This window comes from Ammodytes marinus, assembly GCF_949987685.1.
Source record: "Ammodytes marinus genome assembly, chromosome: 13".
NCBI classification, from domain to species: Eukaryota; Metazoa; Chordata; class Actinopteri; order Uranoscopiformes; family Ammodytidae; genus Ammodytes; species Ammodytes marinus.
In genome coordinates this window covers 5,764,638-5,788,681 of record NC_137217.1, presented here as the reverse complement: position 1 = coordinate 5,788,681, position 24,044 = coordinate 5,764,638, and the positions used below count along the sequence as shown (strand labels likewise).

Sequence of the window (24,044 nt, the reverse complement as noted above, 5' to 3'; positions counted from 1 at the left end):
GTACTCACATGCATCAACCCTTGTTGACTGCTCGACACCATGCTCGACACTCTCTGCTAAAAATGGTGCTCTTTATGGTCCATAAATATAAATATGTATTTCTATCTATGTTTATGGTCTAGAGAGCCGTCCCATCATTTCCGGCTTCCGTATTTTTTCGGGCCACAATACAGATTAGCGCCGCCTGCTGTTATGGAGACATTACGTCCCGCGCAAGCGCAGAGCGTACGGAAAGTCAGCAGTCGGTTTGGTGTGTTCTTTGCACTTTTTCGGCCGCGACGGGAAGACTGGAGCTCCCTGAATCGGCAGTCTCCATTTTCGGGTAGTCAGACTGGTGTGTCCTGGCCTTAGCACCAATAGACTCTAAGTAATATGTCTTTATTCAATGAATGATCCCAATAAAACAAATGCAGAAAAATACTAATCAAAGACTCAAAAGATGGAAAATGACAGCTGGGTCTAGTCCTGTTTTCTGAGTCCCAGGCTGTTCTAGCTGGTTCTGATTGTTCTTTGCTCTGACCCCCAGACACTAGCTGGCTCTAAGGGTCTTGTGTTCTGACCCCCAGACTGTGTTTTAAATCTAACTGGTTCTATCTGTCAGGGCCGGAGTGGGACTCATTTTCAGCCCTGGAGTTTCATGCCTCAGATCAGCCCACTTTCACGCCGACATTATTAATGTAATGTAATAACAACCTTAATATGTACGTCTGCAAAAGTGCACTGTTCTCTGCACCCTTGTAATTCTGTGTTTTTAGACTGTGTGGACTCAAATGCTCCTGTTTAGCCTATAGCCTACTCAGGTGCCTGCCATGGTGCTACTATGTGCAGTAGGAGTGTACGGAGACGTCATTATCTGTAGGCTATCTGTTCAACAAACACAATTAGCCTATCTATATGTAGGCTACCTGTATTCGGATATGAAACCGGAAGTGGCTGGGGCTTATGGGCTTATGTGTGAAAAAAACAACAATTATTGTCCCTTCAGAGCCTCAAATTGTCAATAATGAGATAGGCATATTTTCCTCATACTGTACTCATCTGTTTCTCTCTCTCATTATAACTGTCTAAGCCCCTACACGTTTGATTGGGGGACATTGAACATTCAGAGTCTGAAACAGTAGGCCTGCCTATTACATCACAGTAAATCATAAACTTGCCCAATTTATTTTATTTTTTCATCTCTGTCCCTTTTTATTTTTAACTAAACTAAGTTGTATCATCGATCTAGATAAGATTTATTTTGCCCGTTTATTTCCCTCTTCTCTCTCACTCTCCCTCTGTCTCTCATAGGCCTATCTCTGTCTCGCTATCTCTCTCTCTCCCTCTCTTTTTTAATTTCTAACTTAGTTCAATGAATAATTACTTTAGACTAGGAAACAGCGTTTTATAATCTAGTGGTCTAATTGATCAACGCACAAAAACGAAACTTTTTTTGAGCAAATCTCTTAGTTATAAACAGATTGTATGAACTAAACAAGCGAAGTGTTTGCAGATCGAATATTTAAAGATCGATTTTATTAAATGAAGAGACGTGGTTCACGTTCAGAGATTTGAAATAAATAAAAGTCAGGAGGGACTGAAGGTGACTCGGGGTCACAAACATCCAGCGGAATGGAGAGACCGCAGCTCACGGGGCCATGCATAAATGCAGCTGGTCTATCTCTTTTCTGCCACGGCAGCGGAGATGAACAGCTGATAGGTGCCACTCAAGTTAAGGCAGAACGCGCCGCGTCAATTTAGTGCATGATAGGCAAAATAAATAAATAGTTGTTTCCTGAATAATAACGAGATTATTCGCGAAGTAAACATATTCGGATCGATCATCTCATTATCCGTGCTCATCCGAATAGGCCTAGCCTACATGTTCGGATTCTGGCTCATCCCAGTGCAGCCGACGCTCCAGTCGCCATTGTCCCGAGCATGCATTGAACATATATGACTGGGGGCTGTGACTAACTTTCATAAAGCCTTTGGTATGAGCGCAGAATTACAAGTTATCTTTCACCTCGTAGTCCGACATGCTGCTAGAGAGAGACACGCAGCAGGGCTAGGAGGCCCTAAATTCTGCTTCAAAATAAAAGTAATCTCACGTTACGCCAGTTAGATGCTTTTAATGTGAAACTGAAGCTGTAGGAAATGGTCAGTTTCCATTAGCAGTAACTTAACTGCGGACTAATAATGTGATTTTTAATGCACCAATAGGTAAAATGATATTTTAACCCAGTGCCATGACTGGGCCGGCCCTCGCAGCCCAAAAACCAGAGCGGCCCACCGGGAATGCTCCCGGTTCTCCCGATTAGCCACTCCGGGCCTGCATTCTGCTAATGCCCTTTTCTAGGAAACATCCTGAATTAATGGGAAATGTGTACATTTGACTGATAAATCATTTTAGCTTCCTTAGAGAGAAGCAAATGTAAAAAGTGTCTCACATTACCCCGTTCTCCCCTACCAATGTTTAGGTTCAGAGCTGAACACAGTGAACCATAACATTCTGGAGTCTAAGGAGATGAGACTTTATCTATACAACTGACATAAGTGTCTCCTAACAGGCTCCAAGGCTGACCTAGAGTCTGAGAAACAGACACACAAGATAGGCATATATGAACTATTAATCTTTACCATTAATATTACAACTAAAGACCCAAAATTTCCTCACAAACAGTAGTTTGCTTAAAAATAAATCTTAAAGAGAATGTTTTGATCTCCTCCTTCTCTTGAGCTGTGTTATTATGTATGACTCACAGTAGTTCCCTGCAGAAGACAGTTTGCTCAATATGCACTTCAAGGCACAACATAATATCCTGCTAAAGAACAACAAGTCAGGGAGGTTGAAAACATTTGCTGTGGACATGCAGCTGCATACATACATACAAGATCTTCATTTACTGTATAGCCCTCATCCACAAGCAGCAGGAGTTAAAGGAGCACTTAATAATACTGCAACACCAGTGAAACCTGTTGGATGGATTGTTAGAGGTCGAATCTTTCTTACTGGATTAATAAGCTTGTAATACTGTATGATCGGTGGTGGGTTACACTTTACAATAAGGGTACATTAATGAACTGTTAGTTAATGCTTAATATGCATTTACTAAGCATTGACTAACAGTTAATAGCTGCTAAGTTAATGCTTAATTAGAATGAACTAAGCAATAACTAACAGTTATGCTTAGTAAGCAATAACTAACAGTTATGCTTGGTAAATTCTTAACTGAGCATTAGTTCATGCTTAACAAACCATAAACTAACCGTAAATAACTAAACATTAACAGTTAGTACATTCTTAATAAGCTAGCTATGCATTAACTAACCATTAATAGCATTACATAACCATTAACTATCAGTTGTTTAATATACCCTCATTGTAAAGCGTTAACAGGAGTTGGTCCATACACTCACCGTCCTTGTGCTGATATTCTAGATGAGGATGAAGAAAAAATCAAACAAGGGCGGAACAACATGCGCCCTGGCCTTGGTTGGGCAGCCTTTTCAGGGCTATGACAACAGTGTTCCCTGGGTAAAAACCAACCCCCTGCAAAAAGCTTTTTGGAACACAAGTTCCACTTCACTTCTAATAGCAGTTGAGATTGCTGTGCAACAAATTGATGTTGACCAGGAAAAAGGACAAAGTGTTTTTTCTAAAAAAGGCCTGTGTGAAGCGAGAAGGTTGTTTGAGTGGCTGACGGAGGAGCGAGGAACAGGTACGGCTCTTTACATGGTAAAGTTCAAGCTTTTTCCATTTGTAATGACTCATCATAGGATTCAGCAGGGACACACACAGTGTGAATGTTCATCAATGTTTTGTCTGTGAAAAGAGAATGTAAAAGTGCATTAGCTTAATGTATAAGTATGGGAACCGAAACTGAAGACTGTGACATAGAAAAATCGTTACCTAAGGACTATTTATTACCCTTTTAACTTGTTGTACAAACATTAACTAGCGGCCAGGTTAGAGTGGCTACACTGTGTATAGTGAAAGGAGAGGTGGATAGGGCTAGCACTCTGTCTAGATGTAACAATATAAAGCACTGGCCATTACAATTCCCTGCTCCCAATTTGGTACTGCTCTGGCTGATAGATATGGCTTTGATTACCTCTCAATGGGTCGCTCACTTTGGGAAGCTTTTAGTGACGGTTCATCCATCATCAGGGCTCACTTTAACATTGAAGGAATCGTACATTTCAAGAAAGAAATAGTAACAGGTGTTTATATATAGTTATAGTTATATATATAGTTTAGGTGTTTTTCATGTATTGCAGAACACATTGTGTGAGAGTTAGCTTAGAATGTATTGTTATTACTAGAGAGTGTTTTAGTAATGGAAATAATTGAAATGTCTTTTAGTAAAATTGGTGAAAATACATAAGGAATTGCTGCCATATGGCAACGCTGTATATACAAGACAGGGTTAATAGTCAAACTAACTGTAGAAGGTGCACAATTGTATTTCTTAATGAATCAAGCCTGCTTTCCGAGTCCAGTGGACATCAGCTAAGTGCCAATGCTGTGCATACTAGAGCAGTGGGCCTTCATCCTCCTACGCATTGTACTGGGAAAGTATAGTTCTATGATCATCAGGGAGGTTCCAATTGAGTAACACCATGTAGGTCTTTGTAAAGCTGTTTGATCTCACGCCAAGAAAAAAAAGATGGAGGGGAGTCCAGGGAGGTATAATCAAAGGGGGAAAATGCAGAAATATTTTAATAGATCACAAATGGAGAGTACAGTAGAGCGGATATACAGTAAGACGTGTGGGTTTTAACATTGGGTTAGTAATGGGCAGGGAGAGTGGAGATGCTGGGGATGAAAGAAAGAGTTTGCATAAGTATCTGTGGTGATTAAGGGCCTGTTTGACATGTGTTTCATGTCATGACTCATGTGTAGGTATTTTATTATATAGCTGAGAGCCAGTAGCAGGGCCATAAGCAGGTACAGAATAAAAATATGAGACCTCTCTGATTAGCATGTCCACTTAAAGCCCAGAAACTGAAGGGCGAAACGTTGTTTTTTTCAAGCACTGGTCAAGTTATATAAAATGGTAAAAGAATAATATCACTAAACATTTTACTTTTTGAAATAAAGGCTGAAAACATAAAGGCGTAAGTGAAAACCTTCAGTTGAGCTTGGTGCACAAAAGGTGTAAGTGCATTAAAAATAGGATAAAAGAGCTGACAATATGGAGGGATTTGCAGAAAAGCCCATCATTTATACTACAGAATTATTATTTTTTAATATGTTTGGAGAATCTGATATACCCACATATGACGGAGAAAATATGGACACTAAAATAAACACTTTATTTTAATTTTTTTTTAATAAAAAAAAAAATAAAAATTTAAATGTTTTCCAAAATATGAATTCCTTGAAGCCTAATCTCTATTAAAGTATAGATTTCTTCCATCTGCTGTTTTTTATTAAATATTTACGATCAATAAAAAGTTTGTTTTTGCTCTCCTGTAAAATTCAGAAAATGTCACTTATGCCCTTTTTGCGCCATGCCCTCGATTTGTTCAGTGAGTGGTAGCCTACTTCTTCCTCTTGTATCTCCATCTCCATCACTTTCTCTCTATCTTTTTTTCTCAAGTAAACACACAATCTATTACCTATTTATGTATAAATATGATCTGCTCTCACCGTTTATGTTGCAATTAAAATATAATATAAATGGTACCTCACTTTAGCATAGGGTACCATCGCGCCTAAACCAATGGTTCCCTATGCATCCCTTTAAACTGAAATAATAGCATTTCATTTTACGTCGAAAGTGTATCATTCTACCATTGGATGGATGGAATCAGTTCCTTCTCTCCATTGGAACAACATAGCCGGCTGTATGATGGATGGTCACTGCATAACATAGCATAGGCCCCTCAAGATTGAAAATCAGTCACATTGGCTTCGTACTATATCTCATATTATATTTCACAACTTGTAGTTTTTAAACTTTCGATACAAAATTGGCAAAAATAATAAGATCGGAAACCTCAGTGACCTGAACAATGGTATAGTAGACTTACCATTGTTTTCATGCCACGATACATACACTACTGTATTTACTGTGGTAACACTGTTTACTGTTACTATTATGGCCCGAATTGTGTGAACCCTCAAATGGGGTAGTACCCCTTTGTGCACATACTACTTTTTGGTCTGGGGGTTTTAATGGTTAAGGTTGAAGGCATGCCCTCACCTTTACTCTTTCAACATGGCAATACCGCAAAGCACAAGAACAGCTCCATAATGAAATGTTGTTGCTATGTGGGATGGAAAAGCTATATATAGGTTTTTCATCTGGTGAGGATACGGAAACTAGAGTAGTGACTGTTAACGTTGCTATTAATGTTGAACAAACACATCAGGTATAGACACTGCTCCATGCCATCAGCAGTGTGTTGAGTTTACTTTACTTGCCTTTCAGAGAATGACGTCCTTGTAAATGACTTTGTCATTTTGTTTAGTCACTTAAAGGTGCTAAAAGGAATTTTGAAATATTCCGGAAACAGTCAAATTTTTCCTCTGACAATCAATGTAACAGCAAAAGAGACCATCCGGGCAAAGAATGCTATTTTGATATAGTTTTTCTTAATGCCTTTGTTATGGGTACACTCACCCAGGAACAACAGCTGGCGTAGTAAAACCACTACCGCTTTTGTCCAAAGGGGTCGCTAGAATGAACAAAAACTGAAAGTTCCGCGGAGCACCTTTAATATTTGATAAAAGGTACATTCGCGATTTCTTATTTGGAGAGTTTTCGCGCTTTTCCATTACATAGTATTTACTGTATTTCTCATATCTACTGTTTCATGTCTGCCATTTAGTACTTGGTAATTAGAACCTCACAGAGTAGGGTCCAAAAAAGTACCAGGGAACTTTTCATAGTGTAAAACCAAAAAAGGCGAGTAGAGTACAGTAGAACCGGTACCATCTAGTGGAAAAGTGCCATTTGGTTCATCTCAAGAAAACAGAAATCCCACATGTTGTTCCCTGATGTGCAACCGATTAGTGTTGATGCTGGAACAACACAAGCAGTATGTCACTGAGGAGATTTAAATCAAACATTAATGATCCCCAAGGCAAAATGTGATAATGCAGCAGCAGCAGAGGACAGAGATAGGATACATCAGAGCATATAGAGACACCAAACAGGTCAGAGTTGAACGCATAATTATCTGTTCCATTTAATGGACAGATACTGTCGATGGAGCATGCTTGTAGCTTTATATAAATATATTATGGTGCGAACACACCAAACGCGTTGGGTGCGGTGGCCAAAGCGCCCAACGCACCTGATCCGGCGCTTGGTCATTTTGTGTCAAAAAAAGGGTTCAACGCGCCCAACACTATGCAGCTAGTCCCACCCCCCCCCCCCCCCCCCGATATATTTATTCCCCTAATCAACCATGGCTGCGATCAGACCCGACCCGACACAACAGCGTTCATGTCCACACAAAAACAACAACAACACGGCCAACAATTGTGCCAAAAGACAAATAAACAGCAAGTGAACGGAACAAATAGCCTTAAAACAGCATTGCAGATTCACGCCACTCGGAAATGAACACAAACAGCAAGGCAGCACCATACCAAACACATTTACAGCAGCATTGTGCGCAGGGCAGTAGAAAATAAAGGCAAGTAGCCTACATTACCCTACCTGGCTGTGACGGGACCGTGGCTGGCGTAGATATCACCGGTGCTATATACACCGGTGCTTCGCTGTACTCGTTGTGAAAGTTCCCCGGACTTAGCCGTTATGTTTGGGTTCATTAGGAGGTGGTGGCCCAACCTGGTATCACGCCGAGGCGCGAGATACACACGCATGGACCGGCGTGTAACTCACGCGCCCTGCCTGACCAGGGCGTGTGAGTTACGCGCGCACCTCCCGCCGTCAAAATGAATGGAGGAATAGTCTAAATGAACGGAGGAATAGCACCAACAGGGGCCGACATGTTGTCCCAGGAATAGCACCACATCTTCCCCCAGCATTTCAATACTATCTAGCTGCAGCCCCCTCGGTGGTTAGGGTTAGGGCAAGGGGACAGGGAGAGGTTATAATATAGACAAAAACAACCGCGGCCGCCATTTTGACCACGGAGGTGCGCGTGTAACTCACACGCCCTGGTCAGGCAGGGCGCGTGAGTTACACACCGGTCCATGCGTGTGTATCTCGCGCCTCGGCGTGAGATCGGGTTGGGTGGCCGCACACAACCGGGTGAGTTAACTAACACTATCCGACCGGTGCTAACTTGGTTTATGGCTAAAGCACAGCCGCACATATTCACTGAATTAACCAGGAAGCCCATTCTTCTGGCTCACTTTCCCCACGTTTTCTAACCCAACCCCGAGCGGCTTCATATCACCAGCCAGCCGCAAATACATTTCCTCCACGGTGTTTCTCAGCCTCTGTGTTGTCCTCCCACCGTGCCGATGTCTGTGACGTCGGGTCAAGCTCACCGCTGCTTGGCCACCGTGGCTAAACGTCACGCGTTGGAGCGTTAAAAGTTAAATTTTTTGAACTCGAGCGGTGGTGCGATGGTGCGGTGACGCTTTGGTAGCGCGGCTACCGCGCTCAAAGCGCCACTTTACCGCGACCAACGCATCATCGCGCCTAAACCAATGGTTCCCTATGCAAAAATAGGATTTTTCAACGCCGCCACCGCACCCAACGCGTTTGGTGTGTTCTCACCTTTAGGGCTGTCAAAATTAACACGTTGACGCATTTCTGGAATTAACACGTTACTTTTTTTAACGCAATTAAAGCATGTGCAGATTGCAGAATGATCCGCCCCGTGCATCCCACCTGCTCTGTACTACAGTCACTCTAACGTTGTGGCTTTCCCAGGATTATTAGCTAAGCACGGCCAAACATAGCAGCACGCTAGTCTGTGTTTTAAACTACTGAAGCCCATATACTTCACTACTAACCACGGACCTATAACTGCTGCTAACGGCCACGTCTGTGTCTGTCGCTGGCGGCAGTTGCTCTCGGAAGCAACAGGAGAAACATTCTGCTCCGTTCACGGGAGGAAACAAACGTCTGCAGTTTTCAGAGGTGTGTGTGATTAATACGTGACACCGGAACCGACAATCCTTGCTGCCTATATTTACAAATCTTTTTTCTTTTTCTTACTTGTCTTTTAACCGCAAAATCAGCACCCAAACTTCTTGTTCCTTTGCAGACATCCATGGTTAGAGGGAAAAATAACAGTACATCCAATCAAACGCATGGTATACAGTAAATGTGATACACCGTGTCATATTGTGCATGTGTTTTCATTACAAAACGTAGTAAGGAGACCAGACAGACTCGTCTGAGATGCGTCCTGGTCAACAATTTTGTGATTTATCATTTTCAGTCATGTTTTGTGCAAACCACAGCGACACAAGATGCCTGATTACAAGGCAGAAAGTTGTTTAGTGTAAGTAACCCTGTACAGTGATCCTACAACACTCAAAGGAATAGGTTAACATTTTGAATTTTGACCTTTTTCACCTCACTTTCCTGTAACTTTGCTGAATCATTTATATAGAAATGGGCTAAGGTCGCTCATCCAGGTACGCTTAGCTCAAACACTGGTAGTCAAGGGGAGCACGTTAAAAGATACACTTTTTACAACATCACTAAACGCTCCTGTGTGCTTGTTGTGACTGGTTTATTTACCACGTTACGTTATATTTCTTCACTTTATGTCATTTTAGAATCAAATACATACTGGAAAGAAACCAGGAAGTAATTGTGTTGGTAACGTATGTATTTGGGTTTCTAAATTGACATAACACCAATACCAAAAAAATAACTATATACACTTTTGCTTTTCCAGCTGATGTCTGGAGCAACAACCCCTCCAGACAAACAACAGCTTTATCCCCATGGCTCCTGGCATGTCTCAGATACTAGAACTTTACTACTCATTCTATTTGCATAAAACCTCCCTGGCATGTTCTTCTTAGTCTTGTGTTGGTTATAAACTCGTAGGTATCTGGCAAAAAAACACTGAAAATTTTTTTTTTGTACCTTCTGGATTCTGATGCTCCTCTCTGTCCAATTAAAGAAAACATTAAAATAACAGAAATAATGAAGCAAACAATTGACCAGGAATGTATGACCGCAGTTCAAAGTCAGTTAATATTTGACTGTTACATTTCTACTAGGAGGAATTACTCAAAGCCTCTGTCATAAGATGGGATGAAGTGTGCAATGTTCAAGCGTAGCTTATAAAACGTTTTTTTTAATTGGATATATGTTCAAGATGGTTTATTTGTCATATGCACATTAACAATTACAGCAGCAGTCATTTGCAATGAAATTCTCAAAGTCCCAGGCTCCTCTCAACAATGCAGAAGAAGAAAATGTACAACGTATAATAGAAACACACAAGTGAAGACAACCTGCGGCACTGTTTCTAGTATTGACAAGGAAAAGACTGATCAAAAGGTTGTGAATTAAAGCTTAGTATAATGATTAGAATCCTCTTCATGCTTTTATCTGCAGCCCAGCTGGAATTCAAAGTCAGAGCACCGGATTTGAATTTTCTTTCAATTTAACTGTGATTATATGATGATCAAGAAAATGTTCCTTTTTTAAATGTGTTGCGTTGTCATAAGTTGGATTGCAAAATACTATAGTCATCAAACATTCAGCATGTGAAACATTTGTAAAGGAGGTTAGTCAGCGCCATGCAATATATTCAACAGAATGCAGAGAGGGCAATAACTGTGGATTTGCAATAACTGTTTTTTCTGCAGGTGACGCATCAAGCAAGATATTTCACCAAACTGGCAGAGAAAGAGAGCAGCCATGGATTTTGTAGACACTTCAAAAAAGAGCAGGCATTTCCAAACCACTGAGCTGCAGTCAAATGTAGACAGCTTTGGCAATAACTGTGTGTTGGCCCTGGACAAACACACTGACTCGTCTGACTAAAAACACCCAAAGAAAACCAATCGATTGCATGTCCCTGGTGTAAACAGCAGAGGAGAGGCAGACAGATGAGGCCACATGGCTAGAAGATCGTGACTCAGTCCTGTCAATTGCTGAGAATAGGCCTACTGCGAAAAAGGACATTTTGTGATTGACCAACATGGACAACAAGTAAGATCCGATGCAGTTATATCTAGTCCAAAAGTAAAGATAGGACTAAAGAAAAATCCCATTTTCTTCAATAGAACATCAACATCTTGAGAACTTGAAATTTTTACATTACATGTCCTTTAGCGGACGCATGTATCCAAAGCGGCTTAAAACTTGAAGTATAGAATGTTAGCATTATAAGGAAACCTCTCTGGACTTTCCCCCCGCACTGACCGGAAATCAAACCCTGGTACCAAAGTAAGTGGTGTTATACCTACTGAGCTTATCCAGCTATTGACCATCAAGATTACCCTTGAGGTAATAGCTGTACTATCCATATTAATTAGCCTTTAAATCTAGCCAAAAAGCTATCTTGACGCTAACTATGAATGCTGCTACGGTGAACCAGTCGGACTGCCCCGAGGTGGGAGTGCCCTTCTCTCTGTTCTTCACCATCGGTGTGGTGAGTCTGGCTGAGAACCTGCTGGTGGTGGTGGCCGTGGTGTGGAACAGGAACCTCCACTCGCCCATGTACTGCTTCATCTGCAGTCTGGCCGCCTTCAACACCATAGCCAGCGTCACCAAGACCTGTGAGAACCTGATGATTGTGTTTGTGGACGTGGGACAGCTGAAGAAGAAAGGTTCTTCAGAGCTGAAGCTGGACGATGTCATAGACGCCCTGCTGTGTATGTCCTTTGTGGGCTCCATTTTCAGCTTCCTGGCTATCGCTGTGGACCGGTATGTATGTATGTATGTATGTATGTATGTATGTATGTATGTATGTATGTATGTATGTATGTATGTATGTGTGTGTGTGTGTATGTACTGTATGTATGTAGAGCTTGGAAAAAGTGTATTTTATTTGAACCTAAGGTTTATTTATTTATTGAAGGCATACTAAGCGATCTCCAGCGAACGTTTGTTTATGTTTATACTCATCGCGGCAATATTTGACGCTCAGAACGAGTGGCCCGGCCAATTTCCCCAAAACATTATTCTGTGACGTTATGGCCGAGGTTAGTATAAATATGTCCAGCTGCTGGCTCTGAGCCAGGCTTTTAGAATGCCGTCAGGCCTTAGCAGAGCTGTGACCTCTTTTCACCGTGCACACATGACTGACAGGTAAAAACGATGAGTAGATATTAGCTGAATATGACAAAAAGTGATCTGGATTACAATCGCCAAGTATGCCTCAGGTTATTTTTTTTAAAGGAGAGAAGACGCCCCCATCTTTTGTTGAATGGATTCACAGTCTTTCAAGCGGAATTACTTATTTTTTCAAGTTTTAGACATAACATAATGGGCCGGTTTCGGAGACAAGGCTTAAGCCTAGTCCCAGACTAAAATGCTGTTTGAGCTGGCTTAACTGAAATTCACTTGCACAGACGTATCTTAAAATAGTCGTGGATTAAGCCTGTTCTGGATTAAACAAAGCCGAATGCAAAATTGAGCATTAGAGCTACTCCAGGACTAAATTGGACTGAATTGAAGCTTAAACTAATCTGCCAAGGAGGCAGGTTTAACTCCCGCTTAGTAGGCTAGGCTACTGTTTGTGAAACTGAGCTTGGATTGTTTGGGAGCATGGACTATTTGGAATATCTAAATGAGGACCAACATGCACGACAAAGGCCAGCCAGACGAATACTGCTGGATAGGAGTGATCCATTGAATCAGTTTGATGAAATAACTTTTCGAGACCGCTTTCGTATGCACAAGGAAAATGCATTGGAGATAATTACTTTGCTTGAGCCTAGACTTTCCTCTCTGTCTCAAAGAGGAAGGCCTGTGTCCAATCAACTGCAAGTTCTGATCACTTTGAGGTTCTTGGCATGTGGAATCTTTCATCGTGAAACTGGTGATTTGTGTGGTGTCAGTGAACCAACTGTATGTAGAATAGTTCACAAAGTCTGCAGTGCCATTTGTGAACTGAGGAGTCTTTACATCAAGTTCCCTGATGCTGCTGGGCAAGCCAACTATAAAGTGCAATTCTATGAATATGGGCACTTCCCAGGAGTGATTGGCTGTATAGACGGATGTCATGTTCCCATCAAGTGTCCATCAACTCCTGATGCAGAAGAATACAGGAATCGTAAGAACTGTTTTTCAATCAATGTTCAGGGTGTATGCACTCCTAATTTGGAGTTTTCAAACATTGTTGCCCGTTGGAAAGGTGCAAACCATGATTCAAGGATGTTTCTCAACTCTTCATTGTGTGCACAATTTGAGAGAGGACAACATAGTGGACTACTACTTGGTGATAGTGGATATGGTCAGAGTAACTATTTATTCACACCACATCTAAATCCCACAACAGCTGAGCAGCAAAGGTACAACAGAGCTCATATCCGTACTAGAGGGATGATCGAGCGTATGTTTGGAGTATGGAAAACTCGATTCCAGTGCTTACGAAATATGCTTCGTTTCAAGCCAAGAAGATGCTGCAAAGTGATCCTTGCTACAGCTGTGATCTGCCATGGTGGCAGAGGCAGCCAATGACCAGCAAGGACTTGCACACAGAGCTGCTTTCACAGTGCAGCACTTCAGCATTTAAATATGGAATGTATTCATTATGGTATAGTTTTGCTTGCATACTGTTTCTGTACAAAATTACAACAATGTAGCAAAATTAAACGAGTGAACCAAGGCTGGTTAAAATGTAGTTTGTGATGATTAATACTCACTCACACTCACATGCCAAATGACAATACATTTATTTTTATTTTTCACAATTCCTCATATTCACCATGGCTACTGGTATGCAGAATTCTTTTTTGGAGCATAGCCCTCTCTCCCAATTTCATATCCAGTTCAACCTCTAGAATTCTCATTTTCATTTCATGTTCTTCTTTTAAATATTCAATTTTACGCTCATGAAATTCTCTGGCTAACTTTTCATGCATAGTTATCTTTTTTGGTCTCTGTTGGATGGTAGCAGCTTCATCTCCCAGGGGTGCCATAGCAGATGTGGAGGGTTCAGGCTCGTTGTGAACTGGCTCTTGATTGGTTTCCTCTGGAAAAAAAGACCACTGTTCCAAACTCAAATCAACTAATATGGTCCTGTAACCAATTTACTTCCTAAGGTATATTTACCATTTGTGCTCAGTTCTCCATGTTCACTGTCCAAATGGTCATTGTCTGGAATACCATCCAGAGGTTGCTGGTGCTCTATTATACCAGACAGCAAGTCACCCAATTCATCACATGTCCTTTATTGGTGGTCCACCACCTGTAATAAATCGCTCTCTTCTGCTTGCTGCATTCTCTTTTTTTAATCCCAGTGTAATGTTTTTCCATAGAACCTATGAAGGCAGATATCATTCATTAGTTTTATTTTTTGATGTCACAAAAATAGTAATATGGGAAATCTGAAATACTGGTACTGATAAGGCATAATAAAAATAAGTTTGTCTCCTGATAATTTAGGTCATGGTGGAGAAATGATTTTATTTTATATTTCTTTCCCCCTCACATATAGGTATGGATTTTCCTTTGTGCAACATATCTTACTCTACCACCATGTTTAACATGCATATGCCCCTTTAAAATAGGTTACTATCCTTTTAAACAGGATATTCATTCAATGTGAATGCTACAAGCAGCAGGAGTATTGTATTTGGGTAGGCCATAAATAAGCAGGGTATAGGCAACAGGAAACAAACACATATTTTTGTGCCTAATAATGAAGATTAACTCACCTGCAGTTGTTGTACTGTTCTTGTGGTGACATCTTCATTTGCATTGAATGCATTGCCAATTGCAGTCCAATCACTTCTTTTCTTCTGTTCAATAGCAGCGGTATGGATTTTGCTTTCAATGACTGGATGGTTCGATACAATTAGTTTTAGTAGTGTTTTTTCATGCTCACTATAATTTTTGGAGCGAATTCTCTTTGCCTCTGCCATTGTGTTGTCTCAAAATTCACTGCAACATTGGTGTTTCATAATCCATTTCAGGTTTTCATGAGCACAATTGGACCAACAGCCTGTGCTTCCACTTAGTCTAATGAGGCTTGAACCAGGTGTTCTCATTAAGCTTACTCCAGGACTCCATAGTCTCAGACTAACTAAGCCAAATTTATGCCATGTTCATGCAAGCCACTTAAATAGCCAGGATTAACTAGTCTGATTTAGGCCTACTCCAGTCTTGATTTAAGCCCTGTCTCCGAAACCGGCCCATCGTCTCTTATCCAGTGAGACTGACTCCTCCCTCGAATGGTATCTTTCCATTTAAGTAATATGGCACGTTCCGCCAGAAAAGAGGTAAAGGCCGGTACACCTTGTTTAGTTTTGAGCTTTAACAGTTCCAGCAGGGAAATGCTAAACACAGCAGTCAAAGGATTGGTATATTTAACAGAGAGATGGTATGAATGTATTCCATCCCCCAGCCCACTAATCCACCTCTATCCCCATTTCAAATGCCTTGTGACGCTACAAGCTTCAGTTTATGATTCCATTATACATCAAAGGGAAAAACTGCAGGCTTCCATGACTGTGAATCAAAACAGCACCAGGATACGGTCAAGTGATTCGTATGATCTGTATAATGCAGAGCTGGCTGTTTTAAACACTGTCTCTCTGTGAACTTTGGGCCTGGCTATAACCAATTATCCCACTGCTCTTTTTAAAATTCATAGCATCAGGTCTCATTAACTAGGTCTCTGAGGAGTGTGAACTTGCCTCTGTGCTCTAACTAATACATCCATAAAGTTAATTAAAGGCAGAGGGCTCTGCGAGTCATGCACACTACAGTCACAATGATGCTGATCACCAAGTATTTCATGCCTTCATGGTGTTTAGGCATCATGTTGTGGCTTAAAACATGCTTGTACAGTAATCCACTACAGATAAAATGTTTTGGTATGTACGTCGATTCAAGCAAGGCTAGTGGATTGCCTTGTCTTAAACTAAGTAGGGGAGAGTGGGATGAGATGTGCCACTTTTTGCTCAAAGTGACTTTAAAGTGAGGCCTTGACAGTAAAGTCTCCAACTCAAATACTGTATATCTACATACAGGTGAAACTCGAAAAATTAGAATATCGTGCAAAAGTTAATTTATTTCAGTAATTCAACTTCATAGGTGAAAATAATATCTTATACAGACTCATTACATGCAAAGTGAGATATGTGAAGCCTTTATTTTTTCTAATTGTGATTATTATGGCTTAGAGTTTATAAAAAACCCAAATTCAAAATCTCAGAAAATTAGAATATTACATAAAATCAATAAAAAAATTATTTTAAATACAGAAATGTCGGCCCTCTAGAAAGTATAATCATGCATATGTACTAAATACTTGGTTTGGGCACCTTTTGCATGAATTATTGCCTAAATGCGGCGTGGCATGGATGCTATCAGCCTGTGGCACTGCTGAGGTGTTATGGAAGCCCAGGTTGCTTTGATGTGGCCTTCAGCTCGTCTGTATTGTTGGGTCTGGTGTGTATCATCTTCCTCTTGACAATAGTCCATAGTTTCTCTATGGAGTTCAGGTCAGGAGAGTTGTCTGGCCATTCATGCAGAGTAATACCATGGTCAGTCAACCAGTTACCAGTGGTTTATGGTACCGTGGGCAGGTGCCAAGTCTAGCTGGAAATGGAAATTGTCATCTCCATAAAGCTTGTCAACAGACAGAAGCATGAAGTGCTCTAAAATCTTCTGGTAGATGGCTGTGGTGACTTTGGACTTGATAACACAGTGGACCAACAGCAGCAGATGACATGATACCATAAAATCATCACTGATCCAAATTAAATGTTGCGTTTCATTTGGAAATCAAGGTTCCACAGTCTAGAGGAAGAGTGGAGGGGCACAAAATCCAAGGGGCTTGAAGACCACTGTCAAGTTTCAACAGTCAGTGATGATTTGAGGCACCATGTCATCTGATGGTGTTGGTCCACTGTGTTATCAAGTCCAAAGTCACCACAGCTGCCTACCAGGGTATTTTAGAGCACTTCATATTTCCTGTCTGTTGACAAGCTTTATGGAGATGCTGAATTACTTTTTCCAGCAAGACTTGACACCTGTCCACAGTGCCAAAACCACAAGTAACTGGTTGACTGACCATGGTATTACTGTGTTGATTGGCCAGACAACTCTCCTGACCTGAACCCAATAGAGAAACTATGGACTATTGTCAAGAGGAAGATTATACACACCAGACCCAACAATACAGACGAGCTGAAGGCCACTATCAAAGCAACCTGGGCTTCCATAACACCTCAGCAGTGCCACAGACTGATAGCATCCATGGCACACCACATATAGGCAATAATTTGTGCAAAAGGGGCCCAAACCAAATACTTAGTACATATGCATGATTATACTTTCTAGAGGGCCGACATTTCTGTATTTAAAATCCTTTTTTTATTGATTTTATGTAATATTCTAATTTTCTGAGATTTTGAATTTGGGGTTTTCATAAGCTGTAAGCCATAATAATCACAATTATAACAAATAAAGGCTTGAAATATCTCACTTTGAATGTAATGAGTCTATATAATATATTAGTTTCACCATTTAGGTTGAATTACTGAAATAAATGAACTTTTGCACGATATTCTAATTTTTCGAGTTTCACTTGTATATATCTCATAAACTGTAATGCATGACAAATCCTTAAGACAATTACTTATTTAAGGTGTATTTAAAGTAAATAAAGTAAATATTTGACAAAGATTGAAGGACAATTTTCTTAAACAAGGCCTAGCAGATCTAATGGTTTTACCTGCAAAGCTCACAATGACAAAGTCACCATAATCATCTTTCTGGCCATCTGAACTCTCGTCAGTGGTGTCGTTAAGTGGAATGGAGATGTCGCTCTCTTCTGAGCTACTGTAGACAATCACTTACTTTTGGTGACCAGCGTATACAGCCATGCCAATGGCACAACTCTCAGAAATTGACTTTGCACTAGTTGCTCCGCCTTTGTAGAACCAACTGCCACCTGGCATATGCGATTCTCTGACATCGTGCTAACTATATAGACATAAAGTGTAGCCTACTAAAGCACTAAAACATGTGTCAAATGTTTTTAAACGTGTCTATAATTGTTCAGACACAATAATCAAAAAACCTTGATCATGGAAATTTTACTTTGAAAGGCAAAAAAACAGTTTTTTGAGCTTAAATGTGCCTATATCTTATTCCATGTTTCTCCCTTCTCTATAGGATGAGTTAAATGGATGGCTCTTCTTAAATATGTGGTCACATTTCCAATTTCTTCTATGGTTTTCTAGAAACAAGGGGTGGCACAGCTTCCCCACCGGCACAACTTAGGCCACTCTCCCCTATTTTATATTTTTATATATTTTTTTCTTTACATATTTCAAAATCGCAAGCTGATTATAAGGTAGAAATACAAATCAACACTTTTAATGGGCCACAGTGAGGTGATGTGTGCATGACTTGTAGTTCACTGGCAGAATTTTTCATACATTTAACTTTAAAAAATAAAATGTCTGCCCTAATAACTCACACAATATTTGTTCTCCTCTAGCAGCATAGCTTTTTTTGCCACTTAGGAGCAGCAGAACAAGCTGAAAGAAAAATCTCCTTCCTTTCTCTGTTGGCTATATGCTTCACTTTTTAACTGCTTTGCTGGGTGGCAATTCTCTATGCATTTGTCAAATTACAGTCATTGAAACTCCCGAATATAAACTACATATACAGTAGCTATATATATATATATATATATATATATATATATATATATATATATATATATATATACAGTCCCCTCCATAAGTATCGGAACAGTGAGGCCAATTCCTTTATTTTTGCTGTAGACTGGAAACATTTGGGTTTGACACCAAAAGATTAATATGAGACAATAGCTCAACAGTTCAGCTTACATTTCCAGGTATTCACATCTGGATCTGATACACAACTGAGAAGATATAATTTTTTGAAAATGAACACAACATTTTTAGGCAAGCAAAAGTATTGGAACAGATAGACTTTAAATAAATTAAAGTGAATAAACCGTAATATTTTGTCGCAAATACTTTGCTTGCAATAACCGCATCAAGCCTGTGACCCATTGACATCACAAAACGTTTGCATTCTTCTTTTGTGGTGCTTTTCCAGGCTTTCACCGCAGCCTCATTCAGTTGCTGTTTGTTTTGGGGGGTTACTCCCTTCGGTCTCCTCTTTAGCAGGTAAAATGCATGCTCTATAGCGTTTAAGTCTGGAGATTGACTTGGCCAGTCTAAAACCTTCCATTTCTTGCCCCTGATGAACTCCTTTGTTGTTTTTGCAGTTTCTTTGGACGCTTATCTTGCTGCATGATGGAGCATCTTCCAATCAGTTTGGTTGCATCTTTCTTTAAATGTCAGACCGAATGTTTCTGTAGACTTCTAAGTTCATTTTGCTGTTGCCATCATGTGTTACTGTGTTGTTGTCAAGATGAACCTTTACTAAATTGATGGAAAGGCTAAAGTTTGGAGAAAGAAAGGATCTAGTCATGATCCCAAACATACAAGCTCATCTGTGAAACACGGTGGAGGCAATGTCATGGCTTGGGCTTGCATGGCTTATTCTGGGACGGGCTCATTATTCTTCATTGATGATGTAACACATGATGGCAACAGCAAAATGAACTCAGAAGTTTACAGAAACATTTTGTCTGACAATTTAAGGAAAGATGCAACCAAACTGATTGGAAGATCCTTCATCATGCAGCAAGATAATGACCTAAAGCACAATCAGGGGCAAGAAGTGGAAGGTTTTAGACTGGCCAAGTTAATCTCCAGACTTAAACCCTATAGAGCATGCATTTTACCTGCTAAAGAGGAGACTTAAGAGAGTAACCCCCTAACACAAACAGCAACTGAATGAGGCTGCATTGAAAGCCTGGAAAAGCACCACAAAAGAAGAATGCAAAAGTTTGGTGATGTCAATGGGTCACAGGCTTGATGCGGTTATTGCAAGCAAAGGTTTTGCGACAAAATAGTAAGTTTTATTTAAAGTCTATCTGTTCCAATACTTCTGCTCGCCTAAAAATGTGGTGTTCCTTTACAAATAATTATATCTTCTCAGTTGTGTATCGGATCCAGATGTGAATACCTGGAAATGAAAGCTGAAATGTTGAGCTATTGTCTCATATTCATCATTTGGTGTCAAACCCAAATGTTTCCAGTCTACAGCAAAAATAAGGGAATTGGCCTCACTGTTCCGATACTTATGGAGGGGACTGTATATATATATATATATATATATATATATATATATATATATATATATATATATATATATATATATATATATATATATTATATATTATTTTGTCAGAATACTATTCCTGTATCTTACGTAGATAGTCAAGTATATGTTGTATGAACAGTAACACCATCGTTTTTATCTTAGGCAGAGCAGACAATCACACAAACATTCAGCAGGGAGAAGTGGACCACCGCTAACCTCAGATGGCAAGCTAGATAGCTAATTAGATGCGAAGCCGCAGCATGTAACGTACCTGAAAATGTCACTTGTGTTTGGTAAGATGCTGGAGTGGTCCTTAATGGCACTCTCTCAGTCCCTACAAAGATGCCAAAAAGTACAATTTCTGATATTTCCCAAAATACAAATTTTTATTCCTTTAAATGATTTAAACAAACTAGTATGATGCATTTTAACAACAGGTTGACATTATTTTGATTACAAAAACAGTTGACTAAATGGGATTTCAGTTGGACTTCATCTGGAGCAAACCGAGACATCAATTAGTCTGCTATTGTGATGCTGGTGTGTCCCTGGAGGCTTATCAGTGAGTCTGCATCGATTAATCTTGTCAAACGAGATGGCAATGGAAGCTGCATATCTAAAGACCACACCAATGGAGAATTTAAAGATCTATATTGTCTGCTTTCTTCACTATAGGGCAATAAATAAAGGGTGGATTTGATTAGATTACAGGTATTAACAGCGTAGTATAGCCTTCTGTAAAAAAAATATATTTAGTGATACTCCGTCTTTTGAAAGGTGTTTGTGAATAAATCACCGTGGTAAACTAAATCGCGATAAAATGAACTACTGTATATTTGGGATATAGTTAATTTTATAGTTCATCAGAACTATATCCCAAGTCAACTGTCATTGGGTTTTTTTCGGGCCCTTTGTCTGGTGTGAAAACATGGAAGGAATGTTGCAAATGAAAGTAGACTATGGATCAATGAGCAGAAGAAAAATAATAATAATTTTACTAATAGTCTACTCTAGGCAAGACCTGATCAGTCTGATAAGACTATTTAAATTCTTAGTCGGGGACACCCCCTACAGCACACCAAAAGATGAATTGAGTATTATGATGAAAACGATTTGTTGTCTTCTCCTCCAGTTACATCACCATCTTCCACGCCCTTCAGTACCATAACATCATGACCATGCGGCGCACGGGGGCTGTCCTGGGCCTGGTCTGGAGCACGTGCGGGGTGTCGGCCGTGCTCATGGTGCGCTTCTTCCACTCCCAGTTCATTATGATCTGCTTCGTGGCTTTCTTCTTCATCTCCTTGGCCATCATCTGCTTCCTGTACGTCTACATGTTCATGCTGGCACGCATCCATGCAAGGAAAATAGCCGCCCTTCCTACCTATGGCGGAGGTAAAATTCGGCGCCAGCGTTGGAGGGGAAGCAGCATGAGAGGGGCCCTGACTCTGACCATCCTGTTTGGGGCTTTGGTGGTATGTTGGGCGCCCTTCTTCACGCACTTGGTCATCATCATGGTGTGCCCCCTGGACCCGTACTGCGAGTGTTACCGCTCGCTGTTCCAGCTCCACGTGGTGCTGCTGATGAGCCACGCCCTGGTGGACCCGGCCATCTACGCCTTCCGCAGCGCCGAGCTCAGGCACACCTTCAGGAAGATGTTTCTCTTCTGTTTGGACTGGAGGCGGTGCTCGTAAGAAGAGATCTATATTACGACCTTTTTATTAAGCCTGGGAAACTTGTGGTGTATTTCCACTACATGGTACCAGCTCTGCTCTACTCCACCTTACCCTGCCCTACTCTAATCTCCTCTACCCTACCCTACTCTACTCTACACTACCTTACCCTACTCTACTCCTATACCCTTATGCAAAAGTAACTGCTACCTGATACCTACATTTTTTGGTCTCTACTCCATCGAAGTTCGATGGACCAGGTACTAAATGTTTAAGTGAAACACTGCAGACCACTGATTGGTCAGAGAGTCATCAGTGGGCGGAACCTTATCCTGCACAACAAACAGCCAAGCTACTGTTGCGGTGTAGGATTATTTCAACATAATATGCCACATTTGAAAGGAGTTACAGAACTCTTGAGTCAAGCAGAAAGTCACAGGTCATAATGACCTTACAGGTTGCAACAACAGCAGGTATCACAGCAGAAAACAGGAAACACTATTATGACATCTCTGCTACACATACACACACATGCACTCACATGCACACTCTCACACACACATGCACTCACATGCACAGACACAGACACACACACAGGAGTGCACCCACACACACACAGACACTGGATGATCTGTTATAAGGCAGAGTGCCTTGCCACTAAGCGCGCTCTTTAGGGAGCTTGGCTGCGCTCCCGAGGCAGTTTGACTGCTCTCTACCATCGGAGGAGGCCTGAGGAAATGGACATGGTTGTGGCTTTCGGCTCCACTTCACTTGTGACTGAAGAATAAAGTAAACCTGTTGAGACCAGAAATACCATCCTCTCCGCGTCTCCCTTTGCATGACGTCTCCTTCTAGGTTTAGATGTTGATGGAATCTGTAAAGGCCCTCTCGGCCACCACCTGATTCCACTTCAGCGGTTTCAGTGTTTGAGCTTGCTGTCTGTCCTTTTTTGTTCTGCTTTCTTTAAAAAATGTGCACAATGATGAGATTGTGTCTATGTTCCCACAGCCCTATGATGCCACATTTCTAAGTAATCTTACTATAATAGAGAATAGTATGTCTGTGTGTGTGTGTGTGTGTGTGTGTGTGTGTGTGTGTGTGTGTGTGTGTGTGTGTGTGTGTGTGTGTGTGTCACTCATATTCTATTCTATCTCTGTCCCCTTACCCTAACCACCCAGTTGTGATGCCTGAACCTAATCGCCAATTTAAGGAACATAGGGCTGTGGGACCATCAGTCTCTTGTAATGGAAAACCACCTCCAGAAAAGTACCTGGTCCCACAACTAGTAGGGTAGAGAGTAGAGTAGAGACAGAACCATTTAGTGGAAAAGAGCCATTGCATACTCCTTGACATTCATTGGATTGCAGTATGTTTACACCTAGGAGTCAACAATGCATGGACCTGTTCTGCAATGGGTGGTCAGGGGCATTATGCGGAGATTAATTCTCTTTGTTCAGTCCCATTTTCACATGCTGTTTGAAGTCAGCTACATCAAGGCTACCGTCGTCAGTTAATCTTTTGACTTTGTCTTTGCATGAGCAAGTTTGTACCTCTGAAAACTCAGTGTACGTTTTTTTTTCCATTTGATAAGTATCTAATCTAGCTTCATGTTCATCTCCTGTGTGCCTTCCTTGGTCATCCAACCATCCAATTCCTCCGTCATCCTTTTTGTCCTCGATCTGTACCTCATTGATGTGAAACACATATTTTCCAGAACGTATTTTTTTACTCAAAGGACATCTTTTTTTTTAACATGGATCATGACATCGTGATTCCCATTATTTATAGGACCACAGTGTACAACAGAGTTATACATACATTATATATAAGTATGACAACAGCTCACCATTTTACCTTTTGTTTTTATTCAGGCACATATAAATCAAATATTTAATTTCACACAACATGGCTAACAGCGACATCAAGTCATTTCAAACAGAAGCTCACATTTATATGTTTAGCATGCCATCACTTTACTATTAAATAACATAAATTATGTGCTGTGCCCACCGAGCATGCAATCAGCATGCCGGCTTCACCCCTGTGTCACATCACATTAGGTGCTTTTCGCTGCTGTTTCCGTGGGAACGAGAACTGATTA

At 40.7% G+C, this 24,044-nt stretch overlaps 2 protein-coding genes across 2 annotated transcripts; both read left to right on the top strand.

The window, feature by feature from the left end:
- Positions 1-11,457: 11,457 nt before the first annotated feature.
- mc2r (melanocortin 2 receptor) lies at positions 11,458-21,964 on the top strand (the record flags this gene model as incomplete). Its single annotated transcript, XM_080039202.1, has 2 exons — positions 11,458-11,810; positions 21,403-21,964. The coding sequence occupies 2 exons, from the start codon at positions 11,458-11,460 to the stop codon at positions 21,962-21,964; spliced, it is 915 nt and encodes a 304-aa protein (XP_079895328.1).
- Positions 12,654-13,568, top strand: LOC307259389 (putative nuclease HARBI1; the record flags this gene model as incomplete). The annotated part of the gene is made up of 1 exon (XM_080039203.1): positions 12,654-13,568. The coding sequence occupies one exon, from the start codon at positions 12,654-12,656 to the stop codon at positions 13,566-13,568; it is 915 nt and encodes a 304-aa protein (XP_079895329.1).
- Positions 21,965-24,044: the final 2,080 nt, after the last annotated feature.